Genomic DNA, 14983 nt, shown 5'->3' with positions numbered 1-14983 from the left:
CGACTCCGTGCAGCTGAGAGTGGCTGATTTGAAGGCATTGATGCGAAGACCCAAAGCATGACCAAAGAGTGTCCAAACATCTAATGCCTTGCGAATGTTGTCCTTGTCTGCACGCAAAATCATAAAGCTATCATCAGCCAAAGATTGGCTAATGAAGTGCTACCCCAAAGGAAGAGACAAACCGACCAACTGATCAGAAGCTGCCATTGAAGATAACATTGAAAGAACCGGGTGAGTTGCCAGGGCAAAGAAGAGAGGACTCAAAGGACAACCCTGTCTCACCGCACGTGCAAGGACAAATGGCTCTGTAACCCCACCATTGAGCATAACACGCGAAGAAGCCTCAGCACTAATGGTGTAGATCAATCGGGACATCCGCGCACCAAAACCCATGGCGGACATAAGTTCAGCAATGAAAGACCAATCTAAATAGTCAAAGGCCCTTTCCAGATCCAACTGAATCAATACCACTTCCTGGCTAGAGTGCCTTGCATAGTCAATGGCCATTTGTACATTTAAGATATTATCCAGAATGTTGCATCCCTTAATGAAACCATATTGAAGAGGATGCACAATAGCTGGAAGGTGCTTGTGGAGCCTATTTGCCAGGACTTTGGAAAAGATTTTATGCATCGAGCCCATCAATGAAATTGGTCTCCACTGTTGCAACATTGACGGCGAAGGAACCTTTGGAAGCAATTTGATAAGGCCCTCTTTCCATGAGGAAGGCATGACCCCTATTTCCCAAACCTGCTGAAACATAGCTACCAATGAAGGCCATGGTTGAACAGACCAAGGTGAGAAAAAATAAGCTCTACTTCTTTGTGGATTTCCACAAAGCCTTCGACACAATTCCACAAGATAAGACTAATACATAGACTATAGACATAAGGATCCCATCAGACGTGATCTAGGGCATTTATGCACTATATGAGAGGGTGATTGGTTGAGTGAGGTGCCTAGGAGGACTCTCAAATGTGTTCTATAGTACCATAGGAGTGAAGTGGGGATGTCCTCTCTCTCCCACTCTTTGGACTCTGTATTGATGAGATAGAGGACCACATCACACAAGGAGGGGACATGGTGGACACAAGTACATGGTCTCCATCTTGCTTTATACTAATGGCATTGTTTTGGTCTTTGAGTCATATGAGGGTTTATAGTGACAACTTCATGTCCTTCACATTTTTAGTACACAACGGGGATTGACAATGAGCCTTGGGAAAACCAAGATTCTGATTTTTCACACATCACCCCCAATGAAGAGGACTTTTTTCACGCTAGGAGTTGGACAGGTCGAGATGGTAGACTCATATGTCTACCTAGGAGTCACATTTACTACATCAACTAGGAGATTCACTATGGCACAAGCAATCAAGGATCTCGACTTACATGAGGATACACTACACTGGCCATGTTAGAGTGACATTGTCACCAAACGCACTTCCGGCAGCCTCATACACGACGATGGCTATTTGATACATTGGTTACACCAGCCATGATGTATGGTGCACTAGTGTATCATTGGACAAGAATAAAGAGACCACATAGCATCATAGCATCATGCTCTCACAGATGATTTGTAACAAGCCATCAGTACCACATGAGATCATCAAAGTAGAGTTCGCTGCATCCCCATGATGTTAGAGGCTCTGTTCCAAACCATCAATTTTATATACAAAGTACATACCATGCATCCAAATAGACTACCTAGGAGAGCATTCGACATAGCGACTAGAAATGTCAAAAACATTTAGAAACAAAATGTTAGAAACGTGTTTCATAAGTTTCTTTCCAAAGGGGGTGAAATAAGAAACACAAGTTTTTTCATATAGGGACTTTTTATGATTTTAACTAGAAAGAGTCTACGGAATTCTCTCTTAAACAAAAAAAGGCCAATCAACCTTGAGTGATAATACATGAGAGTCAATTGAGAATAATATGTTATGCATCTATGATCCATTATTGACTTATGTCATTGTTAGTCTTTGGACGAGCTGTAATATCGTTCAAACCTAAAACATTATGATTCATACCTATATATCACATAAAGAAAATTGAAATAAAGATATAAATAGCCCAGATACAATATAGACTGAGTGAAGTTGCAACATCATGATTCTCATTCCAAAACAAACTGATAAAATGTCAAAATTGAGTTATATGGCTTTAGCATGGACAAGCTTCAATACTCTCTTGATGCACCATCTCTAACCTTGAGCCACTCAAAGATTGGTAGGGTTATCAAGATGGATCTCACCTAGCTAGACACTAGGAGGACATGGTTGGTACCAATACAGGAGCTAGGGACGAAGATGGCTTTCTATAGATAGCATTTTCTCCATACTACGGACGATGGATTTATTGTCCAACGAGATACATGGACACTCATCTCTCACATGGGATCATGTGCTCTTGGTCAACTTCATGTCTCTTCACATAGATTGAGATTGGTAGATACAGATCCATACCACCAAAGAAGCACATATGCCAAATATGTCAACTAGAACTAGAGACAGAGGAGCGCCATATTTGACACTGCCCAGCATACTACGAGATCCAAGGCCATGTCCAAAGTCTATTTAGAGATGGGTTTGGACCACTATCTAGAGTCATGGATTTCACTGATCAGCAGTGCCTTGGCCTCTTCCTCCTTGAGATATAGCGACTTAGGAATACATTCCTCAAGAGTACAACAACTCCAAGGCATCAAGGCCATACCCAAAGGCAGCTTCCAGATTTCTTTGCAAAAGAGACTCAAGAGGTTTCAGCACAGTTACAGCCTCAGCCATCTACACATACGCATGGAATATTAATTGATTGAGCTATCCACCTTGGCCAATCCAAACGTCGGCAACACTTTCATAGACAGATACAAGAGATAATTGCTTGGGCTAGATCCATGCCCTCTACACCCCCATGAGATTGTATCAACTAGAGGTCTTTATTTGTCAACTAGAGTTCTCCTCACCTATAGCTTTTAGCTTTCTTATTGTTTATTACGTTTTCATTTGCTATTCCTTCTAGACAATTGTGCCATCATACAAATGATTGTAACTCATGGTCTCATAGGACATTTTGGCCTTTTGCAAGTATTAATATATCATTTCATTTCTTTGTGTGCATGTGTATGTGTTTGTACATGCGCGCACGCATGCATGTGTGTTTGTGTTACCAAAAAGCTTGGCGTAAAAACACTCTTGCAAGTGTGTTGAAACATTAAGTATACGGCCAAAAGGGTACAAACCACCAATAATCCGAGAACAAATCACATGCTTGAATAAATAACATCAAATTATAGTTATAAACGAGTGTTTGGAGCTTTAAACAAAACAGGAATCTGATGTGGAATATGTGTGTGGTCTGAATTAAGGTTCAAAGCAAGAATGTGAAGGATAAGTTGTCATATGTTCTCTGTGAATTTCATCAACTCTGTGCAATAACTCTGCATCGGAGCAGCCATCCAAGTCCACATCAAAAGAATCATCATGTAGGCAGTATGGGGAAGCTATATTTTGACAAATGCCCTCATTCCCCTCTATCCATGACCCAACTTTAATAGCAACACCCAAAGCATGAAAACAGGGAAACAGCTATACCAGGGCTTATCAATGTCTGGAACAGATTGTTCTAACAATTGGTCATTTTTAATAAAGACAAATTAACATCAAGAAGATAGCTGCATGCTCAAATGAAGACCATTCAAACTTTGAAGACCGCTATCTTCAAAATCATACCCAGGATGAAAACTTGTATCCTTTCAATCACCATATTTAGATGTCTATATTCAGGAAAATCCTACTAAGTTCCCACTCTTATGCGCACATTGAAGGTTAGCCCTTTAAAGTTTATTCATCTCAATCATCTGAAAAACACCTCAAACTCACCCAAGCCATCTCTCTTCATTCATCGGGTTATTCAGCATACATACCACTCATTTTAGTTCACAGTATCAATGTCAAATCGGGCCCCATTTCTCATAAGGTAAATGCCTTCCTAAGAAGATAGCTGCACATTATAGCCTGCATGAAGCACTATGTAGCAGAAGATTAGACCCAACTGACAACACTTACCTTCTGGACTGTCCAGGCCACTAACAACCCATGGATGCTGGGATACTTTGTCCAATGTCAGTCGCAAATTTGGATCTAAATGGATGTAACGATCAAAGATGTGAATTCAGAAAACTAAGATTTTGTAGAGACTAGGAAACATCCAAAAAAGTTACTGTGATGACTCACCTTTACATAACAGGCCTTGAAGAAGGTTTATTACATCTGGGTTTGAAGATTCTGGTATCTGAAGGGGATTATGAACTATCTGCACACAAATTGTCACTTAGCTACAACTTTTATGAGTTTTTAAGACTAGAGTGTCCATAAACTATAAAAGCAGAAAGAAATGTTTGAAACTTTGAATTGTAATGCTGACAGCTGACACGTTTAGCAGACCAAACAAATGGATAGCAAGGTTTTTAGCATATATAAGGAACTGCTTTTTAAACATTTTTGTGGGAAAAAATGTGGCTAATTATATTACTCAATGAATTTGCAATGAGTACATGTGCTAGACAGTCTAGCTGGAGCTGACTCAAAATCTCAAAACAATCATATATACAAACCTTTCAAGGCAGTCTTAGGGGGATGGGAGTATATCACCACCTAGGGCTGCTAGTCTGCATTGTGAGGAACTGGTTATGACCACCCCACCCCAGGAATCACCCGGAACCTAATCCCAACAGCAGAGTGAGTGGATGATGGAAGTCAAGAGCTTTACCAGGGTCGCATGTACAGAGAACCACTCACCTCCAAAAATCAGCTGTCAGTGTGCCTTCTAGATGTGCCACCTTATAAGACTCCAAATCATCTCCCACACATTTGAAGCGATGTGGGCTCCACTACCTAACAGATGGACAATGCATCCAGGCCGACCACCGTGCAAGAACTTGCCTCAATGATTGTTGTGCCATGCATCTCACCTCGTATAGTAGGTGGTGGTCCTAGTTAACCAATTGCCAACAGAAGGCCCCCTAGGATATACACCCCAATCTAGGTGCCACATGACGGAGAATACCACACTCCTCTCCACACCAGCTGAGCTGCCACACATGACCAATGGCAATGTTTTGGAGTTCCCAAATGTTGCTATAAGCAACACTTGCAAACTCCACCTTGCTACATTTGGGGCAACCAGCTCCCTACTGCCAAGCCCCCATGTGCAAGGAGCCAAATGAAGTAGGACAACCTCAAGGGCCTCCAACTATCCCACAAGCATTGCCAAAGGTGCGGCAAAAAGCATCTGTGATGCTATGCTCTCCTTAGTGTCTATTCACAAGAGTGCCTAATCCATCTCTTGCGTTAAAACATGTCTGCCAATCCTAGTTGTATAGGCCAAGAAGCTCTACAACTTCTTGGCAACTACCATGGCCAGCCAAAGCCACTCTCCAAGGTCCCACTCCAGCTCATCTATAGGCTTACTCTCCCAAATCCATAGGCGCCACTCTCGAAACTCAGCCCAGGGTATGTATGGGTCCAACTCCCAAGTCGACCCTTGGAGGTTGATGATAGAGATCCTCCTCCAAGGGATGGCTAGAAGCTCCTCATCCTGTTGCCCCTGTCAATGACTAGCCAACCACCATAAAACTAGAAAGAAAATGCCATGGGGAGCACCATACAATCTGCCTGCCAGGGGGACACCCACTTGTGAGAATTGAGCAACTTACAGCTCTTCAGGCTACATAGGCTCTCTGAGGAGAGGATCTAGCCATTTTGACAAGATCACTCCAATCTCTCTTCTCCTCGCCTCAATGCCCTCTCCGACATCCAGCCATCTGCTGTAGAACCTTCCAATCTGCCATCCTGTAAACATCTTACCACACCCTAACAGCATGGGAAAGGCCAACCTCCTAGCTAGCCCACTGGATGCAAGGGTGCTCTCCAAGCTGTAACCTGTCATGGTTTCAAACCTAAGGGTTCCAAACAATAGGCTAGCAATCAATCTCCTCCAAGCAAGCCACAGACCTCTGTAGTACGAGGACCTTATGCAAGTGTTACCAGACCAGTAACAGGTTGTGAAGAAAAGGGGGATCTAGGTGCCGTGATCTATGCTGCAATGATGATCCACCTCAGGAACAGTTTCCACTGTCCACCTAGCCACAGTCTACACTCCTGGAAGCCCTATTGGATGACTTTCCACATCTGTCCATCTAGGATGAGCCCTCAGACGGTACCTTGCCTAGTAGGGATAGACTCAGATACTCTGGGTCAATGATCCCAAACCCCCCGAACTCCCGGGAGTGATGACAGATGATAGTCTCCCAAGCCACCTTGGCACAAAACTCCCTAGACCCTTCTGAACCAGACCAAAGGAAGTTCTGCACCAGGCAACATAACTGAACCACACATGATAGTCTCCCACGCCACCTCGGCACAAGAATCCGTGGACCCGTTTAAACCAGCCCAAAGGAAGTTCTGGACTAGGTGATGTAACTGAATCACACATGCTAATGAGAAACACCAACAGGAAGCTATGTGCCAAGCTATCACAAAAAGAACCTAATTGACAACTAGGGCCCTGCCCACCAAGGAGAGATGAACCATGCTCTAGTAAGTTAACTTCTGTTTGATGGAATCAAGTATCAAGGTGAACTGTTGGGCTAGAGTAATGTCAAGTCCCACCTAGAACCCAAGGTTTCTAACTATCTGACCCCTGCTCAACCATCTGAAACCTAGGTGGACACCCCACGAAATGCAGGAGTCTAGGTCCATAAGAAAACCGAGCAAACCTATGCCAGTTGATTTTTGCACCTGCAGTCATGCAGAACACCTCAGTGCCAAGCTCACTCTCTCCAGCATCACCTCATCATCCTCCACATAGAGGGCAGTGTCATTAGCATACTTCAAGTCCACCAACTCCATCTTCACCCTCAGCATCACCTCATCATACCCACATAGAGGGCAATGTCATCAGCATACTCGGAGTCCACTGACTCTATCTCTGCCCTCATCAAGATCTTGAGGCCCTCAAGCCCCTCACTCTTGAACAAAGCAAGTGGGACATCACCTCCACAAAGAGTAAGAAGAGGTATGGGGCTAGAGGGCAACCCTGACCAACAAACCTTTGGAGTCAGAACTCTGTCCCTCTCTGCCCTCCAATGAGCACTCTGTTGGTGGCCAACATCTGTAAGGCAAACAAGTCCACTCCTGAGGAAAGCTGAGCTGTGCCATCATACCCTCCAAGAAGTCCCAGTCAACCTGTCATCAGCCTTCTCAGAGTCCAGAAGGAGCATGGCCACACATTGACTGTTGAGATATGTCCACTCCATGCCTCAGAGAAGGAGAAAACATTATCCAAGATACTCCTATCCTGGATGAAGATTGTCTATGTGTCATCAATGATGTCTGGACAGATGGGGTAAAGTCTGTTGCCAACCATCTTGATCAATGCCTTCTAGGCAACTAATAGCAAGGTGATCAGTCTCCACTGGGAGAATTTCAAGATGATTCAGATAGAAACCTGAAGTCATAAACACTAAACTAAAATGCTCAAACTCATCATCCATATACAGTGCAGTCCTCAAAAATCAAAGATTGCACATCTCAAAGTTTTAAAGCCTACAAACTCGACTCTTTAAAGAACTAATGCTTTACTCATGATGTGGATCTTAACATTATAGATTTCATATTTTTATCAACTCTTAAAAGAATTATTGCCTCTTCTCATGATGTAGATGTTATGTTGAATTTCATCTTCTAAAACTTCACAGCAATCCTTAGCTTAGAAAATAGCATTAAGAAACATGCAATCTCGTTGATTGAAACAATCAAAAGTGGGATTGGCCAGCATGAACTTCTTTTGAGAAGCCTACATTTGCTTTCAAGGTAATTATAGATGCAACTCTTTCATTCTTGACAACATGCACTAGAAAACGACATGACTGAACCATTGCCATTGCAGAACCATATGGCATACAAAAAAGATCTCACTCGAGAAAAATTTTCAGAAGCAAAACAGTAGTATTCGAGGATGTTTAAACGTATTCTGCCCTAGATGGTCTGTTAAGTCACCTTGTCATACACATCCTGCAAAGTATCACCAATGAAAGGGTAGCTGCCAAAAAGCATACAGTAAAGTGTGACTCCCAATGCCCAAATATCTGCTGCTTTGCCATGATATGCAGAGCCTGTTGCCATGCCATTACAACCTCTTATGACTGCTAAGTCACAATAATGCTCCAAAAAGCTAGAAACCCATATTAACATACAGCAACAAAAATTTTACCAGAGCAGCATTCAGGTGCTGTGAAAACAGGTGTACCTGGGGACCTATGTATCTCATCATTGTTATCCTGTCAGTGACCAAAAGTATTAATTCCTGAAGACATCATATAAACATTCTAGAGGCTTGCGTCACATGGAACCTTTAAAAAGATCCAGCAAGCATTGCACACCAAAAGAATTACCTTAAAGGTTTGGCTTATGCCAAAATCACCAATTTTGATCCTGCCTTCCCTGCTTACAAGAAGGTTCTCAGGCTTGATATCACCATGTATGACATTCTGCTTAGCAAACCCAATATTTGAGACTTGTCAACGTTAGCAGTTTGTTTACAGCAGGTGCTTCAATTGGACACAGGATTGCAAAGAAAAGGTATCACAAGGAAAGACCACCTGCTTGTGAAGGTACATGAGTCCTTCAACAACATCTCTAAAATAACACCGGGCAGTAGCTTCTCCAATTCCTCCAGAAGGACCAGCCCCTTCAAAAATCCTCCTCCCTTCAACGTACTCAAGCACTACACAATGTATGGTTCAAGGCAAAAGATAATCAAGGAATGAAAAGAAAACCTTACGGAAGATGCCCAAGAAGACTGATTGCTGATTTAGACTTAGCATCTACAGGACCACAAAATTCATGACAGCAGCCACAATAAAGAATGTTTGAACTTCATTATATGGTATACATCAGAAAACTTTTAATTGAGGTCATTATCCTACACAAAGAGGTCACCACTACCTTTAACCATGACACCATGTGCAAAACCTCACCCGAACTGTGATAGGCATGAATTCACACGTGAAATACATGGCAAGCAAGTCACAACATCATATCTATACTTTCACAGGACTTAGGGATTTTGCAAAGCTTACAAGTTCCAGAGACCATACTGACAGAAAACAATACGCAATCAAATTTACAAGATGACATTGTAACCCTCTTTTGAAACAGAAAGAGACCAAACCAAATCAATGCAAAAGGGTGGACATATAATTGCCAAGAACCATGTTTCTTAACTGTAGGAAATGTAGGAAATGTCAGTCCATTTCTGAAACTTTAGAAACAGCTGAATTGACCTTTGAGGTCAGAACACTAAAGTTGGTCCTTTTTTTTCGACAATTCATTACCTATGGGACCAATCGTTGATGATTGGGCTATTTAAGGCTTTGCTTACCTTAGCCTAGTTACTATCTAGTGATCAATTATGGTTGCTTTGTGTACCATCTATTGATTATCCACTTAGATTTAGTCTACGATGTTGAATCATGTTATGTTTTGTTGTGGTCCATTGGACTTGAAGTATTTTTATATGTATATGAAGTTTCAATAATTTTCATCTCGAAACAGACCCGTTTCTTATGTTTTAGGAAACTCGTATGAAACTTTGGAAACCTATTTCATACCTCCCATCTCTGAAACCCCTAGCAACTATGCTCTAAGGGCAAAACAAAGCTAATTTGGCTGTGGTAACACTGTGACAATTACCTGAAATACAAATGTGCCCCAAAGGTCTAAAATAACAAGCACGATATATCATCTGAACTATAGAGCCAATTAGTACCGCTTCTCAATGCTTAACTGTTGCAAAGCTGCCAAAATGCTAGGACTGTTGACAGACATTTAGGTGATGTATATGTCCTTAGAATTTGCAAGAGGTCATTAAAGCAGTAGTAATTTTAATCAAAAGAAGACAATAATAATCAGGTTGATAAGCCCCACATAGAAAAGCAGATGTGTAGGATTCATAGAAAGCTCTATCAATACCCATGTAGAAATGATCACTTGCTGGATCATCAATAACCTCAATCAGGCCCACAACTCGAGGATGATGCAAAGTTTTCATAATCTCCACCTGAATAACCTCAACAAACAGAAATACCAATGTAAACATTAGTCAAGTTTTTTAAAATGAACTATGACTTATTATTAGATGAGCTGCTTTTCAAGAAGGGAAATTTTGGTTTCCCCCTTGCTACAAATGTCCAATACCATTAACAATTTCTTTGTGAAGTGAGCAAGTGAAGCACAAGCAACAACCAACGAGGTGCTTTGTGAAGACTACCTCTCTTAGAACATCTGTCATGGCTGTCTGTAATGGTGCAACCCGAACTTTGCGAAGACGAGTTTTGCGAAACACCTACAAAAATAATGAGTCAAAGATGCAACCATAGATCTCAGAATACCTCCAATCACTTCAATAAATGATGTCAGTTAAATGACTTATCTAGCTCATATTAGAATAATTGATGCATACAATTCTGCTAATTATTAAAGCTGTGAAATTACCAGGGCCAATAACCACAGTTTCCAACTGTCTAATTCCAAACATAGAGGTCAACCAACCACCTACCTCAAAGGTAATCAAGTGATAATAATCCTTGTTGAGCAACCACAATTAAGGCTGGCATTAAAGGGTAATTAGGATACATTAATGCCTAAATATTGCTCCTTAATTCAGCCCCAAAACAGCCTTATTTGTGAATAAAAGGCTTTTATTTATGCAGGAGTACAAATGCTCCAAAATCCCCTCAAAAGGAAATGTTGTGTGCATCCCTACTATCACTCTTAGTCACTTTGAAATGACTCTCGCTTTCAATCTCTCTCAACCACTCTCCTTCTCCGACTATTGTTCCCCTCCTATATGTGCCTTGTGGATGCTATCACAACAAAGCTGCTGCTATGCTGTTCGGTGCATCTTGGAGCTACTGTCGTCTCAGATTGGCTGCAACCCAACAGGTGCCCGTCATTGGTGACCTGTTTCCCACTTGTGTTCTGCATATGGGGGCCCATACAGCAACTTGTCACTTGTGTACAGCAGCCTTTCTTGACATTATTGCAGCTGTCATTTATTGAGCCACAAATTTTATGATTCTCGCATAATCTTATTATCATGTATTAAACCCTAATTTGCTCTCATTAAAACAGCCCCAAAAGGCAATTTATCACAAGGATGTGAAATTTTATTGCTTTGCTTAGCATTTGATTAAAAGTTAATCAAATGCCCTAATGTGACTTGCACATGTGAGGTCCAAGTCAATTTTTCACAATGTGGGACCCAAGATCCTGAAATATCAATCGATGCCAAAGGCAAAAGTTGTAATAAGTTATGTCTAATAAATACTAGGTGGTACCTGGTGTCAAAATCTCACCTAGATTAATTTATTGGCCAGTAATGTCAGCGGTGACAGACTAAGCATTAATTAATTAGTTAATGATGGTCTAAGGGTCAACCACTGCTCAAGGATACTTGGGAGACAAATTGGCCTAGCCAATTTTATTATTGGCTGATGAAATTATTTTTTTGAGCACTAAAAAATGCTAGAGAATGAGATTAGAAGGCTGCCACTTGGCATAACTTGCCCATGCAAGTGGAAAAACGTTTTGGCCGGCCACTGGAAGTCTATTCCAACCATTGTGAGAGAGAAATAAGCTATTAGAGAGCAAAGGGATGTTGTTGATGTGATTCGCAGCCACCAAGGACGAGTCCTACAGTAGTTCACAGTAGTTTGGAGCCTTCCAGGTACAAGTGATAATAGCAGTCCAAGGTCCTTCTCGTGCAGGCGACAACATATAAGAGAGAATAACAACCTTCCTAAGATATAGGTGACAACTTCCATGGTTGTTTGAGTGGGGCAACAGCAATTTTTCAGCGATTCTTATGAAGAAACACTGAAATCTCTCTCTACAACATTCTCTCTCATCCTTCAGCCATCTCTCAAGTTATCTTAACAAAATCCAGCCATTTGAGTCATCAAAGGTGGAGATATTGAAAAACCGTTGCTATAAACCCTAATTTACAACAAAAATTAGGGTTTCACAACCACCTCAAGATACATGCTTAGAATTGAAGGCCTAGGACTTAAATTCCAACAGTTGAAATTTAAAAATTTCAAGGAGATTCCAGAGGCCAACCAACCCATATTAAGTTTGGGGCTTTATTTGTCCTTCAAGGAGCAAAGTGAAGTCCAATACCCAAGCAAACCAAGGGGAAAATTGGTTTGAAGGCTTGCTGGTAAGTTTTGATAGAAAGAGGTACTTGGATTAACAGAGGAGATCAGAAAAATCTCAATTGTACTCCATCTTTTTACAATAAAAGCTAAAGAAATACCGCGAGGAGCACCAATTGTGTGGCCAACAAGCTATCCATTGTTCAAGATTAAAGTAGTAAAGTGTCCATTTTCAATTTATATGAATTTTATGCTTGCAATAATTGTTGATTAATAGGTTATTTACCACCCCATCTAAGAAGAAAGGCTAGTTTCATGGTTCCATTGCCAGGATACCATCAAATCCCTTGAATTGGTGGGTTAAAGACACCTGAATCCTAATAGAAAGTCACAAACTTTGCTCTAGTATTAAATTTGTATTCAGCTAAGCATTACAAGAAAAATGTCTTTAGATAGTGAGATGGGATCAAGTAGGGATGATGCCTCTCGATTTGAAAATTCACTAAGTGTTGGGAAAAATGCAATGCCTGATCTGGGACAAGGTACACTGCGTCAGCAGCAAGCTAAGAATGTTAGTTTAGGCCAAAATGTGAGTCCTTCTAGGTCTCTTCAAGCTGATGACCAACAAGAAGAAAAGAAATTTGCTGACCAATTTATAAATTAGTTAAGGACAGTAGCTGAAATGTTTGTGAAATTGGCAAATGATCCTCGGCTCATGCGCTTTTTGAACCCCTTGAAGGAGGGCAGCAAAGGCAAGAAGAGGAAATCTTCAAAGACCTTTGGGACAATAAGATGCCCCGAAGAAAGAGCCAATACAAGCATAATGTTCCAAATGTGGATAGTAAGCACAAGCAAATAATGCCATGGAGCAATTGATGCATACACAAGGCCACCCAATTTGGAAGTGCCAATCCAATGCTTTTTGAACAGCACGGCATGCATGCAATGATAGAGCAACCATGATACTTTGGTGGTGGCACTAGTTTCCATGCTATGGTGGGTCAAGAACTGCATACAAGAATGTATGGCACAACTCATTATGATATGCAGCAACCAATGCGTGGTGTGCAAGGCTCAATATATCCGGGTATGAATGGTGATATGCATAACCCCATGTATAGTAATGTTGACATAATGTCAAGGCACAAATTGGCAAGTTTGGCAATACATATATGCAGCCCATTGTGTTTGAAACTCATGGTATTAATGTTGGTCATGCAAATGCTCCATATAATGTTGACCATGAAAAAAAATACAGCTAGTAATGCTTGCATGAGGGAAAATGCAGCTAGTAATGCATGTAATGTATGGAAAAATGTATCCTGGTATGGTTGGAAGAATGCAAATTTCCATGCATTTTCACATTGCAATGGTTCAAAGTATGCAAATAAGAATGTTTTTTAATATATCTGGTGCTCCTAGCATGTCAGGTACATGAGGGGCTAGTCAATTAGATACAATGTTACATAAGTATAAAGCATCATAGTGAAAAAGGCCTAGAACCTAGTGGAGGTTTTGAGGCAAGTAAAGTTAGAGGTCAAGTTTTCATGACACGTGTGCTTCTTGCGAAGCTTTAGCATTGTTTCACCTATGAAAGGATGCAACTCGATGGAGGAGGGTAACTTGGCACATCATCCTCAATGATGCACTTTACCTTGATGTGTTTTTGTTAAAGTCGACTTTGGATTGGGCTCATTCAGATTCAGTGAAGCATAGAAGATCCAAAGTATTGTGTGACGCTCAAGGGAGAGATTGCATCGCCACTCTCCTAGTGATGAACAGCTCGATTATGAAGTGGATCTTGGATGTACTTGGTTTGCATCCAGGGAATTGTATGCTAACAATATTCCTGCCACGAGAATCACTATTCAGCGTACTAGTGTCAGAGTGCAGTGCATGCAAAAGCATATGGACAAGATTGAAAGCAAGTGAACCCGAGAGAAAGGGAGAGAGAAAAGAGATGGAAGAACACAGAAATCTGCAGTCAATGAATTGAAATGAAGAGGGCAGATATACAAGGGATGTAGACGTATCTCCTCGAGCCATCTCCCTCCACCCCGCACGTGAACACAAGTGAGTAGGGCAGGCTGCCAATTGGGCCTAAATAAGAGAAAAGAATGCAATAAAATACTGCAACTGGCCAGTAAAAAACTGGCATACCTGATCAAAACCAACCGACTACTGGACAAAGGAATAAAATAATCAATGATCAGTCCTCCAACTACCACGTGGCATCATTGCCTACTTGACAAACTGCCCATTAACCATATCAAATGTACTGAAAATGCCCATTGACTGACAAGAGTAATAAAATAATGCCCTCGAAGAGTACCTTTGAGAGAATTGACTTTACAATGATCTTAGAAATGCTAGTCCAAGGGATGAATAATCTCTAACACCCCCTCTCAAATCCTAGACACGGCATAAGGCTCAAGGATGTGGAGTGCTATCATAGAAGAAGCTTAGGAAGCACCTTCGTAAACAAATCTACAAGATTCTCCTCTGCCTTGCAGTGAACCACATCAATAGTCTCATCCAAGATCTTCTCCCGAATGAAATGGTACTAAATCTCAATGTGCTTCGACCTAGCATGAAACACGGGGTTCCGTGCCAAAGCAATGCATCTCTCATTGTCATAATGAAGTAACACTTACCCGTTGTTGATTCGCAATCCTTACCAAGAAGGGAGCTAATTCTCAATTTATCAATCCCAATTCTTGGCAAGTAGCCAATGTGATGGTGTTGACACCTGATTCATTG

At 41.3% G+C, this 14983-nt stretch overlaps 1 protein-coding gene across 5 annotated transcripts in view; it reads right to left on the bottom strand.

Annotated features, from left to right (window-relative positions):
* The window catches only part of LOC148010856 (serine/threonine-protein kinase GRIK1-like), a 77216-nt gene that overhangs the window by 14784 nt on the left and 47449 nt on the right, over nucleotides 1–14983 (bottom strand). For 2 of the 5 annotated variants that reach the window (XM_087672058.1, XM_087672062.1), the window contains 9 exons: nucleotides 10339–10413; nucleotides 10041–10128; nucleotides 8669–8793; nucleotides 8462–8557; nucleotides 8281–8347; nucleotides 8067–8182; nucleotides 4242–4320; nucleotides 4074–4148; nucleotides 3932–3992 (listed from right to left, as the gene is read on the bottom strand). In XM_087672058.1, the coding sequence (XP_087528184.1) occupies nucleotides 3940–3992; nucleotides 4074–4148; nucleotides 4242–4320; nucleotides 8067–8182; nucleotides 8281–8347; nucleotides 8462–8557; nucleotides 8669–8793; nucleotides 10041–10128; nucleotides 10339–10413 (774 nt within the window). In that variant the 3' untranslated portion in view covers nucleotides 3932–3939. Of the gene's footprint in view, nucleotides 1–3931; nucleotides 3997–4073; nucleotides 4149–4241; nucleotides 4321–8066; nucleotides 8183–8280; nucleotides 8348–8461; nucleotides 8558–8668; nucleotides 8794–10040; nucleotides 10129–10338; nucleotides 10414–14983 lie in introns of all 5 variants that reach the window. The other 3 variants (XM_087672060.1, XM_087672059.1, XM_087672061.1) reach the window with 3 other exon arrangements.

Source organism: Lygodium microphyllum, chromosome 29, assembly GCF_053477565.2.
Source record: "Lygodium microphyllum isolate KBCC chromosome 29, Lygodium_microphyllum_v1.1.10, whole genome shotgun sequence".
In the NCBI taxonomy this organism is placed as follows: domain Eukaryota; kingdom Viridiplantae; phylum Streptophyta; class Polypodiopsida; order Schizaeales; family Lygodiaceae; genus Lygodium; species Lygodium microphyllum.
The sequence above is the reverse complement of the archived record's forward strand: the minus strand, read 5'-3'. Positions and strand labels throughout refer to the sequence as shown.